The 20,942-nt window shown below is 42.7% G+C and overlaps 2 protein-coding genes across 2 annotated transcripts in view; one reads left to right on the top strand and one right to left on the bottom strand.

Annotated features, from left to right (window-relative positions):
* CFAP43 (cilia and flagella associated protein 43) overlaps positions 1 to 12,608 on the top strand; it is a 75,880-nt gene extending 63,272 nt beyond the window's left edge. The window contains exons 32-39 of the mRNA XM_056849802.1: positions 1,713 to 1,801; positions 3,844 to 4,051; positions 5,999 to 6,111; positions 6,912 to 7,071; positions 7,618 to 7,782; positions 9,274 to 9,354; positions 11,539 to 11,692; positions 12,393 to 12,608. Of these exons, the coding sequence (XP_056705780.1) occupies positions 1,713 to 1,801; positions 3,844 to 4,051; positions 5,999 to 6,111; positions 6,912 to 7,071; positions 7,618 to 7,782; positions 9,274 to 9,354; positions 11,539 to 11,692; positions 12,393 to 12,568 (1,146 nt within the window). The 3' untranslated portion in view covers positions 12,569 to 12,608. The remainder of the gene's footprint in view (positions 1 to 1,712; positions 1,802 to 3,843; positions 4,052 to 5,998; positions 6,112 to 6,911; positions 7,072 to 7,617; positions 7,783 to 9,273; positions 9,355 to 11,538; positions 11,693 to 12,392) is intronic.
* A 1,450-nt stretch (positions 12,609 to 14,058) lies between these two features.
* On the bottom strand, positions 14,059 to 17,075 carry SFR1 (SWI5 dependent homologous recombination repair protein 1). Its single transcript, XM_056850190.1, has 3 exons — positions 16,989 to 17,075; positions 15,127 to 15,537; positions 14,059 to 14,269 (listed from the first exon to the last, which is right to left on the bottom strand). Exons 1-3 carry the CDS (start codon positions 17,073 to 17,075, stop codon positions 14,078 to 14,080), a joined length of 690 nt encoding a protein of 229 aa, XP_056706168.1. The 3' UTR covers positions 14,059 to 14,077.
* Between the last annotated feature and the right edge of the window lie 3,867 nt (positions 17,076 to 20,942).

Below are 20,942 nucleotides of genomic sequence, written 5' to 3'. Positions count from 1 at the left end.
AGTGTGAGATTAGTGGTTGTCTAAAAGTCAAAATGATTCATCTCCTTCTTCCTTCCCCCGCGTGTAAAATGGAGATTGTGTGCCCAGGTTGTTTCCTACCACTCTGCTGAGCTAAATAAGGAGCCATGCTGTAGTGCAAGGAGCCTTCCACAAGAACCTCTTCTGCTGGAAGAAGGCTCGACCCTTAGCTAACCTGTGGTAGGATACAATCCACTGTCCCCTCTTGATTGACAGCAAGCGGTTGCTTTGTCTTGCTTTATGGTGTATACTAAAGCCAACCTTAGTGAATGCAACCATTTAGACTTTAATAGGAAGGGGTTGTAAGTCTGTAAGTGGTCACAAAGTTGTGGTTGCCACATAATTATCCTTAAACACAACTTTTATTTAAAGTCAGGAAAAGGCGTGTAGAACTGGAAGTCTTGGACAAAACACGATTATTAAAAACAATACGTTGAGTAATCCCAAAGTAATTATGAGGGAAGAAATGTCCCTTTAGTCTCTGGGCCCTATTTAGAACCTCCAGGAAGGTTCTGAAGACTTTCTCTGTATGACAGCAGGTAGAATCACTGGGCCAAACAAGATGCGATGGTGACCACAAGGCCAACCCATGACCACCTGTGCCATTTTAGAGGAGAATTTACCCATTAAAAAAATGCTGCGAGGGCCCAATCCTGATCGGGCTCATGGCACAGCACCATCAGGCAGTCTCGTTTCCCCCCTTCACACCTTTTAAAGTGCTGAAACCGCTCACCCACAGTTGTTTCAGTACTTTAAAAAAGCTCAGGGGGAGGAAACAAGTCTGCTAGTTGCCACTGCACCACACACACAATCAGAATTAGGCCCTCACAGCAGTTTTTTAATGGGTAAATTCTCCCCTAAAATGGTGTTGCTGACCCATCTAGTTTTGCCTAGTGTTGAGACGATTTGCTTACTGCTTTTGTTCACAGTAGAAGTGTTATAAGTGGTGAGGAACCAGAAGGTGACCCCTTTTCAGCCAGTTAGCTGAATGCAATCATCTGTTCCACATTGTCTTCTTGATCACATGAACACATGAAGCTCCCTTATACTGAATCAGACCCTTGGTCCATCCAAGTCAGTATTGTCTACTCAGATGGCAGCGGCTCTCCAGGGTCTCAGGCAGAGGTCTTTCACAACACCTACTTGCCTAGTCCCTTTAACTGGAGATGCCGGGGATTGAACCTGGAACCTTCCGCATGCCAAGCAGATGCTCTACCCTGAGCCATGGCCCCTTCTCTGGAACTACAGTAGAAATCCAGCACCTCTTCAGAAAACACCTCCACTCGCTCTCACCCTTAGTCACTTTCCTTTTTCTCCCTCTCCCTTCTCTCCTAGAGTTCACCTGTCTTTCTGTTCCACTGCCAGGCAGTCTTGCTCAAAGACTCTCCAGAAATCACCTACAACTAGAGGGCAATGTTTCTAAACCAGGATTGTGCAGGGAAAAGCAGACTATAAATAGTTTAATAATAAAAGAAATACAATATTTCCTAAAAGATTACTTGGGAATCTGGGTTCTGTACATATTTTACTCAGCTGTCAGCTCCATGTTGTACACTGTGGTTGTCTATGTGGATTCTGGACTCCTTGATCTAAACCTACTTCAATGTTATTCTCCTCATGCCTTTCAGAATTGGGGCAGGTATATACTCTCAGTCCTAATTGACATAAAGCTGTGCTTTGCTGCTTCCTCTTAGCTCATGGAACGTGGTTTTAAAAAGGAATTTCCTGATGTTCCGATTCATCACATTGATCAACTATTCAAACTTTACAAACGTCGGCCTAGGTAAGATTTTTCTTTATTCCCACCCATATTGAAAAAGTCTTTGCTTTTTTTCCACCATAGGAAAAAATATAGTCCACACAGTCTTATTAAGAACACTTGTATAGATCCTGCCTTCCTCCAACTTAAGCAGCTGTCCTATTTGTGAGGAAGTTGGAGGAAGGCTCCTTAAACTGGTGGAAGGTTTCAAACTTTGCTCAGTGGAGTTGTAGGCTGAGGATAAGGGTAGGATCTGCCCTCTTATAACTTACCTGCTTCAAAATCAGCAACTAGGACAGCATAATCCTAGAATCATTACTGAAGATGATTATTAAACCTTGATTGTAGTGACAGACATAAAGTGCCGCTTTAGGGAAGGGGCTGTGGCTCAGTGGTAGAGCATCTGCTTGGCATTCGGTTCAATCCCTGGCATCTCCAGTTAAAAGAATCTGGCAGTAGGCAATGAGAAAGACCTCTGGCTGAGACCCTGGAGAGCCTCTGTCAGTCTGAGTAGATAATACTATCTTTGATGGACCAAGGGTCTGATTCAGTATTATGCACCTTCATGTGTTCACGTGTATCTGCACTGGTAAGATGGAAATCACATGTTGACTTTAATTACTTATAGATTTATCACATGTCTCAGCTGTAGAGTTTGCATGAAACCTGGTATGGGAATTTATATAACTTCTGAGTTAAAGCACTAAAATAATGTGTGCTTGAGGGTGGATTAAACTATATTGCCTCAATCACATGTGATTTAAAAGTGCAATCCTCAATTAAGCTCTATAAAGTCAGTTGAACTCAGTTGATTTAGAAGAGTGTAACTCTGCTTAAGGTGGTACTGTAAAGCCTTGCACTTGGATATCAAGGACAAGGGTATCCTTTTCACCTCTTACTTATCTCAGGCATTCAGCCTTCCTTTTCCCACTCCATGTGATTGAAATGGGAATGAACAAATGAACCTACTAATTTTACTTCTCTTGCCTATTAACTTTGCTGTTGCGTCATCACATAAAATTGGAGCGATCCTATATTAAGTAAGTCCCAAAAGATTGTACTTTAAGTGGGGTTGATCTATGTATAATCTGACCCTCAGAGAAAAAAAAAGAAAAGGAAAAATGTACTTCAGATTTGGGTACATAAGACCTTTAAAGCTTTATATGGTCTGGGACCTTCACATCTTCGGGACCCCCTCTCCTGGTAACCCCCCAGAGAGCATCATGATCCTCAAGCAACAATATTCTGGTGGTTCCCGGCCCAAAGAGCTTGAGGCTGTCCTTAACCAGGGCTAGGTTGTTTTCGGCCCTGGCCCTGGCCTGGTGGAATGCCGTTTCCAAGAGACCAGGCTCCTGTGGGACATCAGAGCTCTCCGCAGGGCCTGTAAAATGGAGCTATTCCACCAGGCCTACAGTTGAGGGCAGCTACAACTTGTCATTTATGTTGGCCTCCCTATCCTTCTTCCCCAGCGAGTTAAGGTGCTGGTGTTGCCCTTTAAAGCCCTTCTCAACCTGGGACACTCCTGGTTGCTTTCACACCAGGATGATTCTCTGTTTGCGTTCTCCTTACCACTGTGCTGCAATGCAATGAGGCCTCCACACAGGCAGACTCTCTTTACCTCCATTTCCCCTCATGCCTGCCATTTCCTCCTCCCTCACAGCTGGAGTGCTTTTTGCTGGGGGGTGGGTGGGGGAACAGTACAAGTTATATCACTATAGTGTACCAGGTTCACGGGAGAATGGTGTGTGAGTAACTACAAATCCTCATAAGAATCAACAAGGGGCTTAAAGCTTTGAAAATTAGAGGCTCATATTAATATCCTGTTTCATCATGTGGAGTCATGTGGACCTGTCAGTGCACAGAATTTCAAAAAGCAAAATTAAGAAAATGGAAGGGTAAACATGGGGGAGGATTTAATTGGTAATACCACAAAAAACAAACCTTCAGAGTAAATTCAACCATAAAATGACCCTGTTGACACATGCCCTTATACCACTGCTGTACACATAAACAACACAACAGAAAACATTTAATCTTCTTTTGTCTGCTGTATTCCATCATGAAAGGGCTCACAAGACAAAGGTTGTACATGATACCCCTAACCCCTATGGTGACCGGCCAGGCTCTGTCAAAGCGTTTCAGGATGCTTATGCCCATTTAATGAAAGCTATCGATGAAATGGATGAACTTGAAAACAAACCAGAGGGCCTTGACCATAACATCTGGGAACGTTTCTGTGTATCTAGACGAGCCAAAGTTGAAAGTGAACAACAGGTAGGTAAATTTATTTCCACTATACTTTTTAATTCTTAAATATTTTTTATTTTTATATTTGAAATACGTGTTCTATTGTTCTACAATACAATGTGGTATTGTTGTAGACACGTGTGAAATGTGTGCGTGCTACTTCATAGTTTATGAAGGGCTTTGCAAAACAAAGAGCTAGGATTCGGAAATTTCAGTTCCCTGTCCCTCAGGGTAACTGCTTGGACTGAGCATGCCCAGTACCCTATCTTCCATTGGAAACAATTGAAAACTCCATTGGATAGATGGGGCCACCCCCTTTGGGGGCCCATAAAATTGGACCCCCTGACCCAAACGTCACCAAACTTGGAGATTCTTCTAAGGAGGGTCACCTGCAGCTATGCTACAAATTTGGTGTTTCTACCTTGAAAAAAGCTCCCCCCAGAGCCTCAAAAATATTTCCCATAGACTTTAATGGAGCTAAAAAAAATTGGATATCTGGAAAAAAGACAAAGGCCATTCATGCATGGGAGTTTTACCTGAGGTTTGTTGCTGGCTGGACTCACACTTTCCTGTTGGGAATCTATGCACCAGCAGTCTCCAAGCTCAAATCACGTCCCCACCCCTTTAAATGCTGCTTTGTAATTGGCTTACTTGTAGTGCTTGCTGTGAAAGAAAATCCCCCCAAACCCACTTGCTACATCAAAAAGCATTTTAAGAACAACAACAACAACAAAAATGAAGCAATCTGAAATGGGGGGGGGGAGAAATCCAACCCTCAGTTTTAAAAAGCCTTTCTTGTGCTCAGAAAGAGCTCTGAGGAAGCAGGAAGTATTTGAATCGCCACCTCTGGTCATGCTGCTTTGTAACTGGCTGTGAGAGAAACCAAGCTTGCATGTTCTGCACTTTGCCTTATGAATGGGGATTTCACCCTGACTGAGCTCAGGAGAGGGAAGAGTCGAGTTAACAGAGGAATGGGAATACCCGGACATTGCAAAGGTTGGCAACGAGGTCATCTCTAATGGATGGAAAACTCATGCATAGCTCCAAGGAACAACTGAGACAGACTAGGGGCGAATGTGAGTGAAAGTACCCATGCATAAACGACCAAGAAAAGCCGATAATGGGAAGGGTATTCGGCTTTTTTCAGTTTTTCCGGAATTTTTTAGGTCCAATAAAACTGAATCTGAAAATATCACACTCCTAGGGAGGCGCCATGCCTTCCAATTCATTTTTTTCTTTTTACTATTTCTAGACTAATACACAGAGGTCTTGGAATGGATCTTGTGGGAAAATCCTACTGATAGAAGGGATTTCTCTCAGTGGAATAGACTCCCACCACACACAGAGAACAAAATGCTGATCCTGGGAGACAGGAGACCCCTCCGGGAACACTGTGAGAGGGGATTCAAAATTCTGCAGCTTGAGGGGAGAATCAGCAAAATAAAAATAAAAAAACACCAAAAAACAAACAAACCCTCCATTCATGCAAATCCTTCACAGGATCTCACCCCTTTTCTTCAAATCGCCAACAACCACATAGAAAAAGCCTGGTGAAGTCAAAACAATGATTAAGCTGTTGTCATGCAAAATCAATGTTGTTTAAAGACTTGTGTCCTTCTATCATTGCTTGCTGGCCCAAGTGCCATTCCATTGGCAGGGTACATGTTTGTCTTTTGCCAATTCTCTCCCACTGCAGACCCCACCTCACCCGTCATTCTGTTAATGAAGGTCCTCTGATTCCCAGAAACATAATTTTAAGGCACCTGTTGAGCGGGGGGGGGGGGGTAGACAGGAAAGTCCCATGAGCTTTGCACCACTTGTGATGCACTGGAGACAAACCAATGTCTGAAAGCATGTGAAAGTGTAAACATTCAGAAGTGTGTATGATACAGGTAGGCCTGCTCAAGAAATGAGGTAATCTGCACCACCTGCAAAGTAAACATGTTTGAAAGAGTGTCTTCTCTGTTTGCTTAGATTAAACAGAAAGCACTGACACTAGCAGAGATGCAGACCTTCCTTCAGAAGAGAATTGAGGATGACGAGAAGGTACGGAAAGACATCGAGCAAATCTTCAATGAGCTTAATCTGTAAGTTTGCTTTATCCATTTGTGTTCTTGTTTACTGACATTTTAGAACTACCCTATTAAAAATGTAAAACTGTACCACAGATGACTTCAGCACAAAAGGCAGCCAAATTAAGTACATTGGCTTGGATCCAACAGAGCATTTCTGCAGATGGAAGGATTTCCACCTGCGGAGCACAACTTTCCACCTGAGGAGCACAACTCCCCCCTTCTACTGCAGCCCAAAATGCTTTTTTGAGGTAGGGACCCACAGGAAAAGCATGGGGGACATTTTGGACTACAGTAGGAGGGGGGAGGCAAGAAAGTTGTGCTCCATAGGTGGACATTCTTTTGTCTGCAGAAATTCTGCATTGGACCCAACCCAATGTCTTTGGACACATATCCAGAGGAAACTGGCTATGTTCCCAGAGTGGTTCTGTTGTAGATAAATGGAGAAGTGTCATCCAGACATGAATATACTTGCCATACAGAATGCACAACTCAGTAAACCTAAGCTTCCTTCAGCCTTCTGAAATTAGAAGAATTAATGCCCATCATTTTCTGTCACTGAGGGTATACTATGAGTTGATGTTTAATCTCATTTCCAGGCTCTGATTAGCTATTATGCTAAATAAATATGTAATTATCTTGGGATTTTCCACTGAGAAATATATGTTCATGTTTCTTCTCCTACCATGGGCTTTTAAAAATGCTCAGTCCCAAAATTTAAGAAGCAAATGCCTCTGACGCTGTCCTTTGTTTCATTCTGATCATGGTAAATACCTTCATTTATTGAAAACATATCTCTTTTTTGGCATTTGTAGGCTTCGAGAGTTGAAGATGAACTATCAGTTAAATTTGATGATCCAGTTTCTCTTTAAACAAGGGCAGGTGGAGCTAGATGGCAGCAATTTAATCCCCAATTACACAGATGCTATTCTTATCAACAGGAGCATCATTGAAGAACTGAACAGCACTATCCGGGTAACTATAGTTTTCTATTAAAGAAACTGAGCTTCTACAGATCTTTCATACTAGATTTTATCCCTTTGAATTTATTATGAAATACTAATTGATTCATTACCAGATAATGGGACAAAAGACTCAAAAGGTGGTTTCAAAACTAACATGTTCCATTAAAGGAACAAAAACGTACCTTTGAAAGGGTTGTAGCTTCCCCTTATTAGATCAGAGTTTGGGCCAAACTACATTATGGATACATGCATTTCCAAAATGGAGCACATTACTCCCCCCTCCCTCCCCGGCTATTCTGGCTCAAGAAAATTGTACAGTGAGGGGGAAACAGGAGCCCATCCTCCCACAACGCCATGGTTCCAAGTTGAATTGTGTCCCTGCGGATCTTTAAAATGCTGTTCCACACAATTGCTGTGGGGATAGGAAGTTGGGTCTAGGGTACCTGGTCCCCACTTATTACAAAATTTAACATGTAGATTGGCCTCCAGCCCACCTTCTTCCAGAAATAAATCATAAAAGCATATACTACTCAAGACAGACTTCTTTTTCTTCTAGGCTCAGGGAGAAAGGAAAGTTGCCAGCATGGTAGAAAGCAAAGATTTTCGGAAAGGGATATTCCAGTTGGAATGGGAGCATAAAAGAATTCAGATGCAGATTGATGATCTCAACCAAAAGGCCCGAGATATTCAAAAACTGAATGTTACAAAGGATCACCAACTTGTAAGTTACACTCCTACATGTTAATTTTGCTGTGAGTATATAAAGTTATTGGCTCGGATCCTGCTAACTGCCAGCTGACAGTCTTGGATCTTCCCTATCCTCCCTTCCTCCCTAGAGATTTTCCAATCCAGGGAAAGTTTATTCTGAGGTTCAAGACATTTGTGTGTACTAACAGCCAGGAAGGTCAGGCAGCTGTAGTGGGGAGGGGATAGGAACAAGATTGCCCTTTCTGATTCTTGTGCAAGTAGATCTGTGTTCAGAGAAGGGGAAGAAAGAAGCCATTTCACCCCCTTCCCCCCTACAGCTACTCAATCCACATCTATCAAGTCCCTCAATCCCAGGAATACACTTTTTCACTGTAGGAATAGGCTGAGGGCAGGAGGAGAAGATCTTGTGATCCTCGCACTGATGGATCATGGAATCCAAACTAACACAGCAAGGCATTTCATATATTCTTACACAATTCTCTACATGAGGAATAAGTTTTATTCTCACATTCTTTATCAGCCTTTATTAGTAGCTGCATTGACATAGTTTTCAGCATGAACTATAGTGGCTTTTTACTCCATGAATGGTTCCTGTGGTCACACTGAAACACATCCATTATTACGACATAACTGCACTTAACCAAATGCAGTGCTAATAAAACCGTCATCAACTGCCTCCTAAAGATTGAAAGTGAGGGGGCCAGGCGCACCTCCCTGGGGAGGTTGTTCCATAACTGTAGGACTGCCATTGAAAAGGCCCTCTCTCGTGTACCCACCAAACGTGCTTCTTCGATTGATGGGACAGTCAAGAGGGTCTCACTGTGATCATAATTCCTGGGCAGGAACATATGGGAAAGTCAGTCCTTCAGATACCCTGATCCCAAGCCATGTAGGGCTTTTAAGGTCAAAGCCAGCATCTTGAATTCGGCTCAGAAGAGGATTGGTAGCCAGTGTAATTGCTGTAATATTGCTGTGCTCTTGGTAGCTAGCCCTGACTAGCAGTCTAGCTGCGGTGCTCTGCACTAGCTGCGGCGTCCGAACACTCCTCAAGGGCTGCCCCACATACAACACATTGCAATAGTTCAGTCTAGACGTAACTAAGGCATGGATCATTGTGGCTCGATCTGACTGACCCAGGAATGGACACAGCTGACGCACCTGCTGAAGCTGGGCGAAAGCACTTTGAACTACTACAGGCATTTGGTTTTCTAAAGTGACCTGGGTGTCAAGTAGCACTCCCAAGCTGCGAACCTGGCTTTCCAAGAGGAGTATAACCTTGTCCAAATCAGAAGAGATCCCTGGTCAGCTATTAGCCCTTGTATTGTACAACCACTCTAAAGCTTGGCTAGTACTACATGTTTTGTGAAAGTAGTTCCATCACACTGTGCAAGATCTGAATGAATTGCTCAGTGGGATTGAGTTTGTACTGGACATGTCTAAGGTTTAATGTATGGAGGCACTTAGCTCTGCGAGCCTGATCTTCTCTCTTCTTTTAATTCTACAGTTCTTGAGGGTACAAAATTACGACAGCCGGATGAATCGTGAGGTCTCAGTAATGGAGGCAACACTTACTTTTATAGATAAGGTAAATTATCTTCTCTGTCATTGAATATATGGAACACTACCTGTTCAACATGCCTCTTAGTCCTGATTTCATATTTGCCTTTATTGTCTTCAGACTTGATATTGGCTCCTTCTGCTCTGGGCTGCTCAGAGCCATCATAGGACCCCAAACAAAGATTTCATTTGCACTCCCCATACCACCTGTATCTAAACCAATCATCAGAAGAAAACAAATCACATGACTGTAAAATGAATGTACCATCTAATATTAATATTAATCTCCACCTTTACTATTTAACGACAACAGGGGTGCTATTTTTCTTTGCTCCTACTCTATTTTAATCTAATTCATGTTATAATCTTGTGCACACTTATTGGGCAGTAAGCCCCATTAAACACTGTGAGGCTTACTTCTGAGTATACATACTGTAGCACTGTATAAGTTCATCCTGTTGTAAAACTTTTACAAACTGTAGGCTCAGGCTGGGAGTTTCGCATCATCCCCTAAAATACCCCCCCTGCCTTTTTTTCTTGCTTAGCATACAGCCTGATAAATTCTGATGAAGTCAAAAAGTTGCATACTATATTGCTTTAAGTTATTCCCAATGTAGCTATTACATTAATGCTGCTTATTTACTTCAGTTATACAAGCTTGAAAAGTAATCTATCTGTTTCCCTCATCTTGGAAAATAAAAGCGTCATTCTGTTCTGCTGGGTGTAGGATGAAGTTGGATCTCCTTTCTGCAATCAGACTATGCACATATCTATAGCGAGGCAGGAAAGATTCTACTCTGCAACTAGCTGGGTCTGACTATGCCTTCATAAAGACATTGCCAGTTCTGGAAAACTATCTAGAGCCTTTTGTTTTGTTGATAAATTTTCTGGCTACTGCTGATGCCTGAGGGACCCTCAAGCTTTGCTCTTGATGTCACCCCCCCCAGCTATGAGTTTTTAAATAGAAGACTATAATGCTACAAATGGGAACTTGAGGGACTTGCAGGCGGCATCTCATTTCCCCCCCACACCATTTCCTCTTTCCTTTCCTGAAAGCCCCTAGGAAAACTGTGGCCCAGTTCTGTGGTGCCAGCCACTGGCCCAGGTCCATTTGCATCATAAGGAACCCTCAAGGACTTGTGGGGTGGCACCTCACTTTCCCTGTAACCCCCTCCCCACACCATTTCCTCTTTCCCTCCCCCTGGCAACCCTCATATCCTCTCCCCCTTTCCCTGCCTCATTCTCTGTTTCTCAGCCATTCACCAAACTACTTTTTAGCTGCCTCCCATTTTCAGCTATATTTACTTCATTTATACCCTGCCTTTCTCCTCAGTGGGGACCAAAGCAGTTGACATTATTCTGCTCTCCACCTTTTTATCCACACAACGCCCCTGTGCAGTAGGTTAGGTTGGAAGTACGCGACTGGTCCAAAATCACTCAGTGAGCTTCCACAGCAAGATAAAGATTTGAGCCTGGGTCTCCCAGACCCTACTGTGAATCTCTAACTGCTACACCACACTGGCTTCCGTAGGGTGGCTTCTGTTGAACAGTAGCAAGCAGCCAGGGCTAGTTGAGTCATGCAAGTAAGCAAGTCACCCAGCGGTTGCTGCCAGGCCTAGTGTTGCCAACCTCCAGGTGGGAGCTGGAGAGCTCCCAGAATTACAACTGAACTTCAGATTAAACAAATCTGTCCCCCTGGGGAAAATGGTCGCTTTGGGGGTGGCACACTTGCTGATGATCCCCCTCCATGTACCTTGGGTCTGTACATGCAATAACATGTGTACAGTGCTAGTCTTTTTTGCAGTGGACAAACATTTTTTTCTTCAGATAAGCTTTTGTGAATTTATTTTAATTCTAGTTTCTGGATACTGCTGTTTGGTTTGTTACGATGCCATTATTATTGCTGGTTTATTAATATAATCTGCTTTGAGCTCTCATCTGAGAAGATAAGCAAAATTATACAGAAATACTTTTGTACTCATCAGTACCCTGGTTTCATTTCAATATGAAATCCATTATTTGCTACTGGTTGTATCCCATTAAATACTTTGAATGCTCTCCATATCCTTTGTAGTCTTTCATAGAAATAACTATGCAAAATGTCACATCAGATGTAATAAAATCATTTTGGTGCTTATGAAATGAAGCTTGTTTTAACAAGTTATCATATAAATCTAAGCACATCTTGAATGCACTGTTTGTCAATGGCCAGGTTCATAAGAAAAATGTGCAACATCGGGAGAAGCTTATCATGGAGCTGGAGAAGCAAATTGATCAGAAAAAGGTAGCAAACCAGAAAATCAGCAAGGAGATACGCGAAATGCTTGTTTCCGTGTCAGAAAGGCGGCACATTTATGAGTGTTCTGGTGAGTCATATTCTAAGGGTTGCTTGGCCACTTCATGTTACTTTATGACACAAAGATTAATTCACTGAGCAAATCAGTTTCCTGCTCCATGAAATACAGCCATTGATGCTTGGGCCATTCTGCACATGTTGTAAAAATATGCTTTTCTAAACAGGGTCATCTTCATATTAGATACATGAATCAATTTATGCATATAAATGATTGTGTGTGTGTTAAGTGCCATCAAGTTGCTTCTGACTCGTGGCGACCCTATAAATCAATGTCCTCCAAAACGTCCTGTCTTGAACAGCCTTGCTCAGGTCTAGCAATTATTGAGGGCTGTGGCTTCCTTTAGTCAATCCATCTCTTGTTGGGTCTTCCTCTTTTCCTGCTGCCTTCAACTTTTCCTAGCATGATTGTCTTTTCCAGTGACTCTTGTCTTCTCATAATGTGACCAAAATATGATAGCCTCAGTTTAGCTTCTAGGATCAGTTCAGGCTTGATTTGATCTATAACACTCTCCTCTAACTCCATTGTTAAAATCTGTCCAATTGTCCATGCAACTTTTCCGCTCCCCACAAATTCTGCTGCTGGTAGTCAGGGGAATGCAAGGAACAGTGGGGGGGGGGGGGGAAGGGGACTTGCAAGAAATCCCAACTGTACCATGGAAAATGACTGTTAGATACAACCTCGTTAATCGATTTTGGACTTTGTTTTGCAGACTCAGAACTACTTAAGCAAAAGATTCATAAAGAACATTATGAAGACATCTTACAGCGACAGCAACTTGTGGATCTTGCCAAAGCACAGGCTCAGGAGTTGTCCATCCTTCAGGCTGAAGTGGAGAGGCTGAGAATGAGAACATTCCCTGCTTTCTTTGATGTACAAGAATATTAGTAAGGGGGAGTGCTCTAACAGAGGACCCTGAAAAGGTTTATTAATTGCAGTATATCAAAGATTGTCATCAGATACAAGTTTAATATAGTGACAAAATTAATAAAGTGATAATGTAGTTGACAAGACCTTGAATAGATTCTTATTTTATGTCTTCATCAGACATCAAAAACTGGAAGGCAGCTGTAGCTCTATAAATTGTGAACAGTTCCAAAGCAAAGAAAACAAGTAACCCACTGAAATATCATTAGGGTGGATATATTTTTTTCTATCATTGTGTAACTTCCATCAGAGTGGTAGAAGAAACATCTCCATTGACATCTATTTTAATTTGGAATTGTTCAGAATTTATGGAGATGTAGTCGTTGATATACACACTTTTTAATTATTTCCAAGTTTTCCACACTAGTCTGCTGGAGAAATATGAAATGAGGATCAATCTGGGCTCTCATTATTATACTGTCAATTATATGATCATTTTGTTCACTGTGATATTATATTAGACTCATATCTGATAACTGACAGAAAATGATGGGCATTAACATCCTTTCTTTGATGTAATTAATACTACTGTTAAGATACTTTTCCAATTCCTTTGTTTTGGTATCTGAGGACCTCCTCCAAGTTTGCTTTTGTTTCCTCTTCAAATAAAGCCATCTTGTGGGCATGCAAGTCTTTGAGAAACGTCACTGCTTTTAAATCATGATTGGTATAGTAGTGAGTTGCCAACGTTAGGAGGGGCCGTGGCTCAGTGGTAGAGCATCTGATTGGTATGCAGAAGGTCCCAGGTTCAATCCACAGCATCTCCAGTTAAAGGGACTAGGCAGGTAGGTGATGTGAACCCTACCTGAGACCCTGGAGAGCCGCTGCAGGTCTGAGTAGACAATACTGACTTTGATGGACCAAGGGCCTGATTCAGTATAAGGCAGATTCATGTGTAGGAGCAGGTGGCAATTCTACCATAAGCAAAACCTTGAAACTACTACTTACAGTACAAAAATCAATGTGTATTTGGATCCATGCTGGCCATTTCCTATGTGTCTCATCTTGGGTTACACAGAAGCATAAAGTTACATTCAGATATCTGATTTAATATATACAGAATACATAGTCAATTCCCAGACGACTCTGCTTTAACAGGAAAAGAAACACTATATTGAAAATACAAGTATTTACAGAGTATGAAATCGTTGTAAGTCAAACAAAATTGAAACAGCACTGAACTAAAGCTTGTAAATTTTATGCCAAATAAAAATATGCAAGTTTTTCATTTCATGGTAAGCAACACAGCACTAACCATCAGAAAATATGAACTATTCTATAATACAGCCAGTTTCTTTTTCACATTTTTAATTCTTCCACCACAAAAACAAAAGCATTAGCTTTGCCTGGATGCTTGTTTAGTTCTAACCTTTTCTACATAAAATTACATGGCTCTTTGACTAGTCCAGCACAAAAACCGGATGTAAACTTTCAAACTGTTTTTGGGGATGTTAGATAAATTGCTTATAGTCATGCATCTGTAAAATCTTCCTCTGTTCTGATATAATGTAGCAGTTGATCATCTAATCCAAAATTGTCTATCAGCTCCGTAATACTTAATTTCTTGCCGTCTGTAGACAACGCCGACTGTAGCTCATACAGTATTGTTTGGGAACTGCCTCGCCATTTTGCTATCAGAGACTGCAATTCTGTCGGGTTATTCTGAAACAGAAGATAATAACTAAAAAAATGATCTGACTAGAGATAGACAATATATAACCCTAGGTGAAACATAAGAACAAGTCACAGATTCTTGTAGAAAATAGAAAATCCTAGAATTAATTTTTTTAAAGTCAGTAAATGTAAACCATCATGATTGCTATAATTTCCCCACTCCCCAAAAAGTTTCAGCACAGTCCACCCCAGCCCCTGGGTAAGTGAATGAGTGATAGAAATACTTGCACCTGTCATTTTGGTTTCCAATTACTATTAAAATGATTACTGGCATAGCTTTGCAGTAGATCAATAGATTGCTTCCTATTTATACAGAAACAGTAGAAAACAGTTTTTACAGATTTTTAAAGGGGCATTATTTTTGTTCAAGATACAAGAAAAGAACCAAAAGATTAAACAGAAGTCCTACACAAAAGCAATCTTCAGTTTATTTCTAGGTTAGTTTACTACCATGACTAGAGGCACAAATATTGCTAAAGTACACAGAAGAACAGACATATCTATCACAGTTGACAACAGACATCAATATTATGCCTTTGAAAAGGTATTCCTTGCCAGAATTGGTATCTACTTCCTGCATGTCTATAATTCATCACTACTCCAATCTGCACATGTCTGCAGTGCACAATGTCAAAGCTGATTAGCATTTTGGCTGGTGCAGTACTTACACAAATGCACTTGAAGAATATAAAGATGAATGAAAATGATTATTTACATTTTCTTGCAGCAGTGACTTATTTCTAGAAGCGCTGGCATCGCTAAGGCTAAAACATCCATACAAGCATTTATCTAAAGTATAATTAACGCAAATGTGAATTCCAATCACAGTGAGGCTTTTATCTCACCTTTGATCTGTACATCTTGACCAGCTTAAGTCTTCGAAGAAGTTCCTCCTTTTCCTGAATCTGCTTCACCAATTTCATCTTCTCCTCTAGTAGATTTGACTGATTGCAATTAGTTTCTAACAAAACTGGTGAAGAATTCTGTCCAGTTTTACTGAGTCTATTATATTCATCCTCACAAAGCTCTCTGCCTTGCAAATCGCTTTTCATACACATGATTTTGTCAGAAACTTTTTCAGAGTGTTTGCCCTCATATTGTGATATGGAACATGGTTCTTCTTTAGATAAAGTCATCTCTTCATAAGTAATGCGGTCATTTTCTTCACTGATTTTAAGACGCTTTGCTACAGTCAAAGTTGAATTAAAGGACCGCCTTGCTTTCTTCAACCTTTCTCGAAGGGTTGCACTCATTGGCTAAAACGGGTATGAAAAAGTCTTATTAAAAGAAACAAGTTAGCTGTTTTTAACTAGTAAACTATGGGAGCTACTGCACTGAGTTTTGCAACGTGTTTTTAAAGCATCTCGCTACGTTTTATTGCCTCTTGATCACACTTTCCCCTCCCTGTTTCATGTTGAAACAATAACCCGAGGTTTACCTTTTCTCCATTTTTATAGCGCTTTGCTGTGGGTGCGATCATGCCCGTTTTGGAAACTCTCAGCCACCTTTCCCTTGTTCCCTTGCGGCTCTTGCATCACAACTCCTCCCTGTACTCTTCCCCCTACTTCCTTGCAGACGAGCTAGTGCCTTCCTTCCCCCCCCCAATCATACCCCCTGCCCAATCCTTTCACATGCTTCCACGTGAGTAAGCATTCAGCAGGGTTTACTCCAAAGTAAGGAATTTCAAGGAGAAAGCGCCTCCCCCAACCATTCCCCGTGAAAGACCTTCTTCAAGGTCCTGGCTTCTATAGAGAAGCCAGTGCTTTCCTTCCCCCCCCCCCAATCCTTATGCATGCTTCCACAAGAGTAAGCGTTTAGCAGGCTTACTCAAAAGTAGCAAGTTCCAAGGGAAAAGCACCTTCCTTCACCCCCTCCCCAACTTCCCCAGGGAGTGGGCTCAAGTGCTATGTTTTCCTATGCATCTTTCCATTCATGCACGGGAGGTTTCGCCTTGGATTTGCTGCTCTCCAGATGCACATTTCCCCCATCCAAATTCCCAAAACTCAACAATAAGCTATTATTATGTAGAGTTTTGAGAATTCAGGTGAGGAAAATGTGCATCTACAGAGCGGCAAATCCAAGGGAAAACCTCCCGTGCATAAATGGCCTTAATGAGGGCTGGACCTATGCTGGATGGGTTGGGGGTGGGAAGGTGGAGGGCGGGGCTGTGGGCGTTTACTACGCACACGCCCCCTGCTCCAAGGTTCGTGTTAACAGTTTTAAGTGCGAAGTGACAAGCAACGTCTTGGAAACGGACCCAGAAACTGGCCAGGGGAGACGAGTGCGGGGAGGAAATCATGAAATACGATTTGAGACTTGGGACTGAAGACGGCATTTTGCAGGGGACTACACTAAGTGCGGTAATGGCCTATATGTTATGCTACAACAAAAGCAAACTATTTGTAGAAAGCTTTAGCAGATTTAAAATGTTTATACCCCACTAGAATGCAGAACTTCAGTAACACACACACACCATTTTCACAAACAGGTTATTTGTGAACTTTATGATGTCACATCAGTAGATAGAAACAAGAACCTAATCCAGTTAGGAATTTTAAGTTTGTAGACGACTTAGGGACTAAATTTACAGATTGCTTGACATTCCTTATGATAGTACTTTTAAGGATTAGATTATTCAACCTAACATTGGTTTAGGGACACAAAAGAAATAACTGGCCATTAAATGGGATATATTAAGTTTACATACCTGTTTTCCTGAGCTGCTGCTCTGAGGCTCACAATACTCTGGAGTAAAGCACAAGGACGCAGGGCTGTTTAATACAGGTGCTTCCATTTTGACAGTGAACTAATTTGCTGTATAGATAAAATGGAATTAATAGTAGTTCACTACTATTTTGATTCTAAACAGCCTTCAGTTTTTCAGCATGGCAAGCGAGGAACTTAACAGATCTCATTAACTCAGACCTATAGGTAGCAACTATGCACTTTAATCTGTGATTACTTATAATAAAACATGCTACCATATTTTGACCTGGGCAATCATGTTTTTTTCCTACCTTTCCTCCAAAGGAGCCCATGGAAGTGTACATTTTGTCCTCCAAACAACCCTGTAACATAGGTTGATCTATGACCTCCCAGAGGTAACCCAGTGAGTTTTGTAGGGTTACCAGGTACCCTCCCTACTGGTGGGGGATGGGGGGGTAGGATTGCCAGATCCAGGTTAGGAAACTCCTGAAGATTTGGGAATGAAGCCTGGAGAGGACAGGGACCTCAATGGGGTACAATATCATAGAGGCCACCTTCCAAAGCATCCATTTTCTTCAGGGGAATCAATCTCTATAGTATGGAGATGAGCTGTAATTCCAGAGGATCCTCAGGTCCCACCTGGAGGCTGGTATCACTAGTTACATGGCTGAGGGGGAATTTGAACAGAAGGAGCTATCCAGTCCTAGTCTGACATCCTAAGGATGGAGTCCTTTTTTTGCATTATACCCTTCTGAGGTCCCTCCTCTCCTCGAACCTCACCCTTCCCTGGATCCACCCCCAAGTCTCCAGGAATTTCCCAACCTGGAGTTGGCAACCCTATTCTCTTCCCACCCACCTGCCAACCTGTCCCTCTGTCTTAAGTCTCCCCTCTCTCCTTTACTCAAAGAAATTGAACCCTGGAACATATGGTTGCCTAGCAACAGCCACGGAAGGAATCCATTACTTAAAGCTACAGGTGCACCTTTTATCATTTTGGGGTTTTAAAAAATTGCCCAATATATCTTTCTTTTTTAGATTTCACATTTTTCTGAAAACCTGGGGCCCTTTTCAAGGTTGCAAAACGATCTTTCTTGCCCGTTTCACAGCTCCAGTCACCAAAACTTGACAACTTCATTATTAGAATAGAAGGGGAAGTTGGAGGAACCTACAGGGTGGTGGAGTCTACAGGGTCCTTGGGTTTAGGAGCAGAGAATTAACCACCCTAATGGTTGATAAACACCTCTGTTTGGAATATACACGGTGGGGGAGGCTGAGCATTTCTGTCCTTAAAATAGTCGTATAGCAGGAAGAGCTGCCAATAAATCTACCCACAGAACCGAAAAGCAGAGAACCGTCCTTCAAGGCTGCTCTTAAAGGACTAAAGAAAGCGACGGAGCAAAAAGCGCCCCAACTAACTGAAATGCCTCGGGGAGTGTCAGTGAGGGGAATCGCCCATGGCGATCGCCCACTACTGGACGTGAGTCCTGACGCCCATCGCACCCCCTCGGGTTTTTGAAAGGCAGTCAGTCAGCCACCGAGCTCCCCGGAGCCTGTCTCGGCATGACGAGCTCTGACAGGGAAGGGAAGGACAAGGGCGAAAAGCTGCGGCCGCCGGCGGAGTCGCCTCAGGAGCCGCAAAGCGGGGCGCGCCCTCCGCGGGGGCGGGGGGGGAGACCACGAAGCCCCGCCCCTTCCCCCCAACGGCCGCGACGCCGCTCAAGGCCTCGACAGCCAACGTACCTCAGGAGCGCCAGAGAACACGCGCGCCCCGTTCCAAAACTCCCGCGGCGGGGAGGGGGAGGGGGACAACGCTTAGTCTCTTCTCGCGGCCTCCCGCGTGCGTCGCTGTGCGCCTGCGCCCTGGCCCTGCCGCGGGCGGAAGTGTTGATCAGAGGTACCGAAGGGCGAGCTGGAGGACCTCCGTGAGCAAAAGCAGCGTCCCTGTAGTAGAGAAGGGCCAGAGTCCAGTAGCACCCTTCAAGACTAGCAAGAATATTTTCTGGCAGGGTAGGAGCGTCCCTGGGAATGGGATGGAGCCTCGAGCGAAAACAGTTCGCAAAGGCAGTCGTGTGTGTCTTTTGAGAGTGGACGAACACGATATGAGCGTCCCTGCCCTCGTTGGTGGGATATTTTGGGGTGGCATCTGGAAGGAAGCCACAGCCTTCAATTTGGGAAGGCGTCTGGAAGGCCACAGCCTTCAATTTGCAAGATCTGAGCAAGGCTGTCAAAGACAGGACATTTTGGAGGACTTTCATTCATAGGGTCGCCATGAGCCGGAAGCGACTTGACGGCACTTAACACACACACACACACACATCTGGAGGTAGAGCAACATACCTCCTTATTTGCGGCTGCTTTAGACATCATTTAAAATGGCGTGGATACTTGTTCACACATCCCCGGCGTCGAGGTGAAGTTTGCCCGTAATGGGGAGGGTGGAGTAACCGTGGCTCAGTAGTAGATAAATTGCTGTAACAGGTGGTGGATGGAGCAGGAAATGAGCATTGGTGGGTGGGGGTGGTGGTAAGCCTTTCAGTCCTCACGGTGAGGGAAGGGAAGACGAGAGAGCCACGTGCGCCACCCAGAGGTAATTCGAGGAAAGACTGGCTAAAACTGACATTAAAGTTCCAAACGGGTCGGTGTTAAATCAGCTTTCGGCCCTGGGTAGTAGTTGAATGGGAGACCACCAAGGATGTCCGGGATTGCTACGCAGAGGAAGGGAGTTTACGCCTTAAAGAGGGTGTAATTTATTTTTTAATTAAATAAAAAACATTAAGAATTTGTTGATAAGTGCGGGTGCTTTTTCTTTAAGCTGTGCAGCCAAACATTTCTTAGTTATTTTCCTTTTTAAAAATCTGCAGTCTTAATTCTACATCTGAGCACAGCCAGTTGTATAGAGCTCAAAAATGCTCGTGAACGGTGACAATAAAAACACTTTTCAGGTGCAAATGCATGATTGATCATAGAATTCCTGGTGCTGGGATATTTGGGATTATATATAAATGCACATCTAGAAGGAACCAAAAAGGTTATAACCCTGCAAAAGATACAAAGCTTCCTGTCAATCCTTTACTAAGAAACATCTAAGGGAAAAGATTCCACGGCCACCATACTTGCTGCATCGAGATGTGTCAACAGTGCTGAGCAGAACATCATTACTGAAGAGAAAAGAGTGTGTTGTACATCAACAAAGAATTGAGAATCACCATTCCCACCAACCCACCGCATGTGCAGGCACAGGTGTGTCCTTGCTCCAGGTTGGAATCTAGGGCTATTACCGCACTAGGTATTCCCAGCGATTTATTAAGAGTTTGGAAATGTTTTTAAAAATACTGTTCGCACTTTCTATGTATTCCCAACAGTTTGAAACTGTTATAAAAAATACTGTTCGCACTTTGTTTGGCCCCTTTAGCTGTGAAGACGTCTTCCAACCATTTTTTAACTGTGGCATCCAAAAACCCTTTTAAAGCAATGTTTTTTATAACATTTCCATACTCTTGATGCATCGCTGGAAATACCTAGTGCAGTAACAGGTTTGCCTCGTTTGGAAGGCTTCAGTTATCAGTGGGAGAAAAGATCCTCTATTGAACAAGACTATTGCACAAGAAAACGGGAGGGGGACCAACAATATATATATGCTTGTGTGTGTAAACTTATGTTGCAATTTTTTTTATTATTATTTTTTTTTTTGCTGGCAAAGACTATAGTAAGGCATTTAGAGACATTTCATACCATGTTGCTGTGGGTCAGCTTCGTTTCCAACTGTTAAAATCATGCTAATAGTATATGACCATTAAAGGTCTTTCAGATTTTTCAGATTTGAAGCATGAGTAAAATAAGGTTATGGGGTGTGACGGATTTCCAGGGGAATAGATATCTCCCCACACAGGATTTTTTCCCATCTTGTCATGATAACAGTTTCTCACCTACAACACTGCACTGGGGTTTCCAGTGG

The sequence above is a fragment of the Euleptes europaea genome, chromosome 5 (genome assembly GCF_029931775.1).
Source record: "Euleptes europaea isolate rEulEur1 chromosome 5, rEulEur1.hap1, whole genome shotgun sequence".
NCBI classification, from domain to species: domain Eukaryota; kingdom Metazoa; phylum Chordata; class Lepidosauria; order Squamata; family Sphaerodactylidae; genus Euleptes; species Euleptes europaea.
Note: the sequence above shows the minus strand (reverse complement) of the source record. Positions and strands in the feature narration are given on the sequence as shown.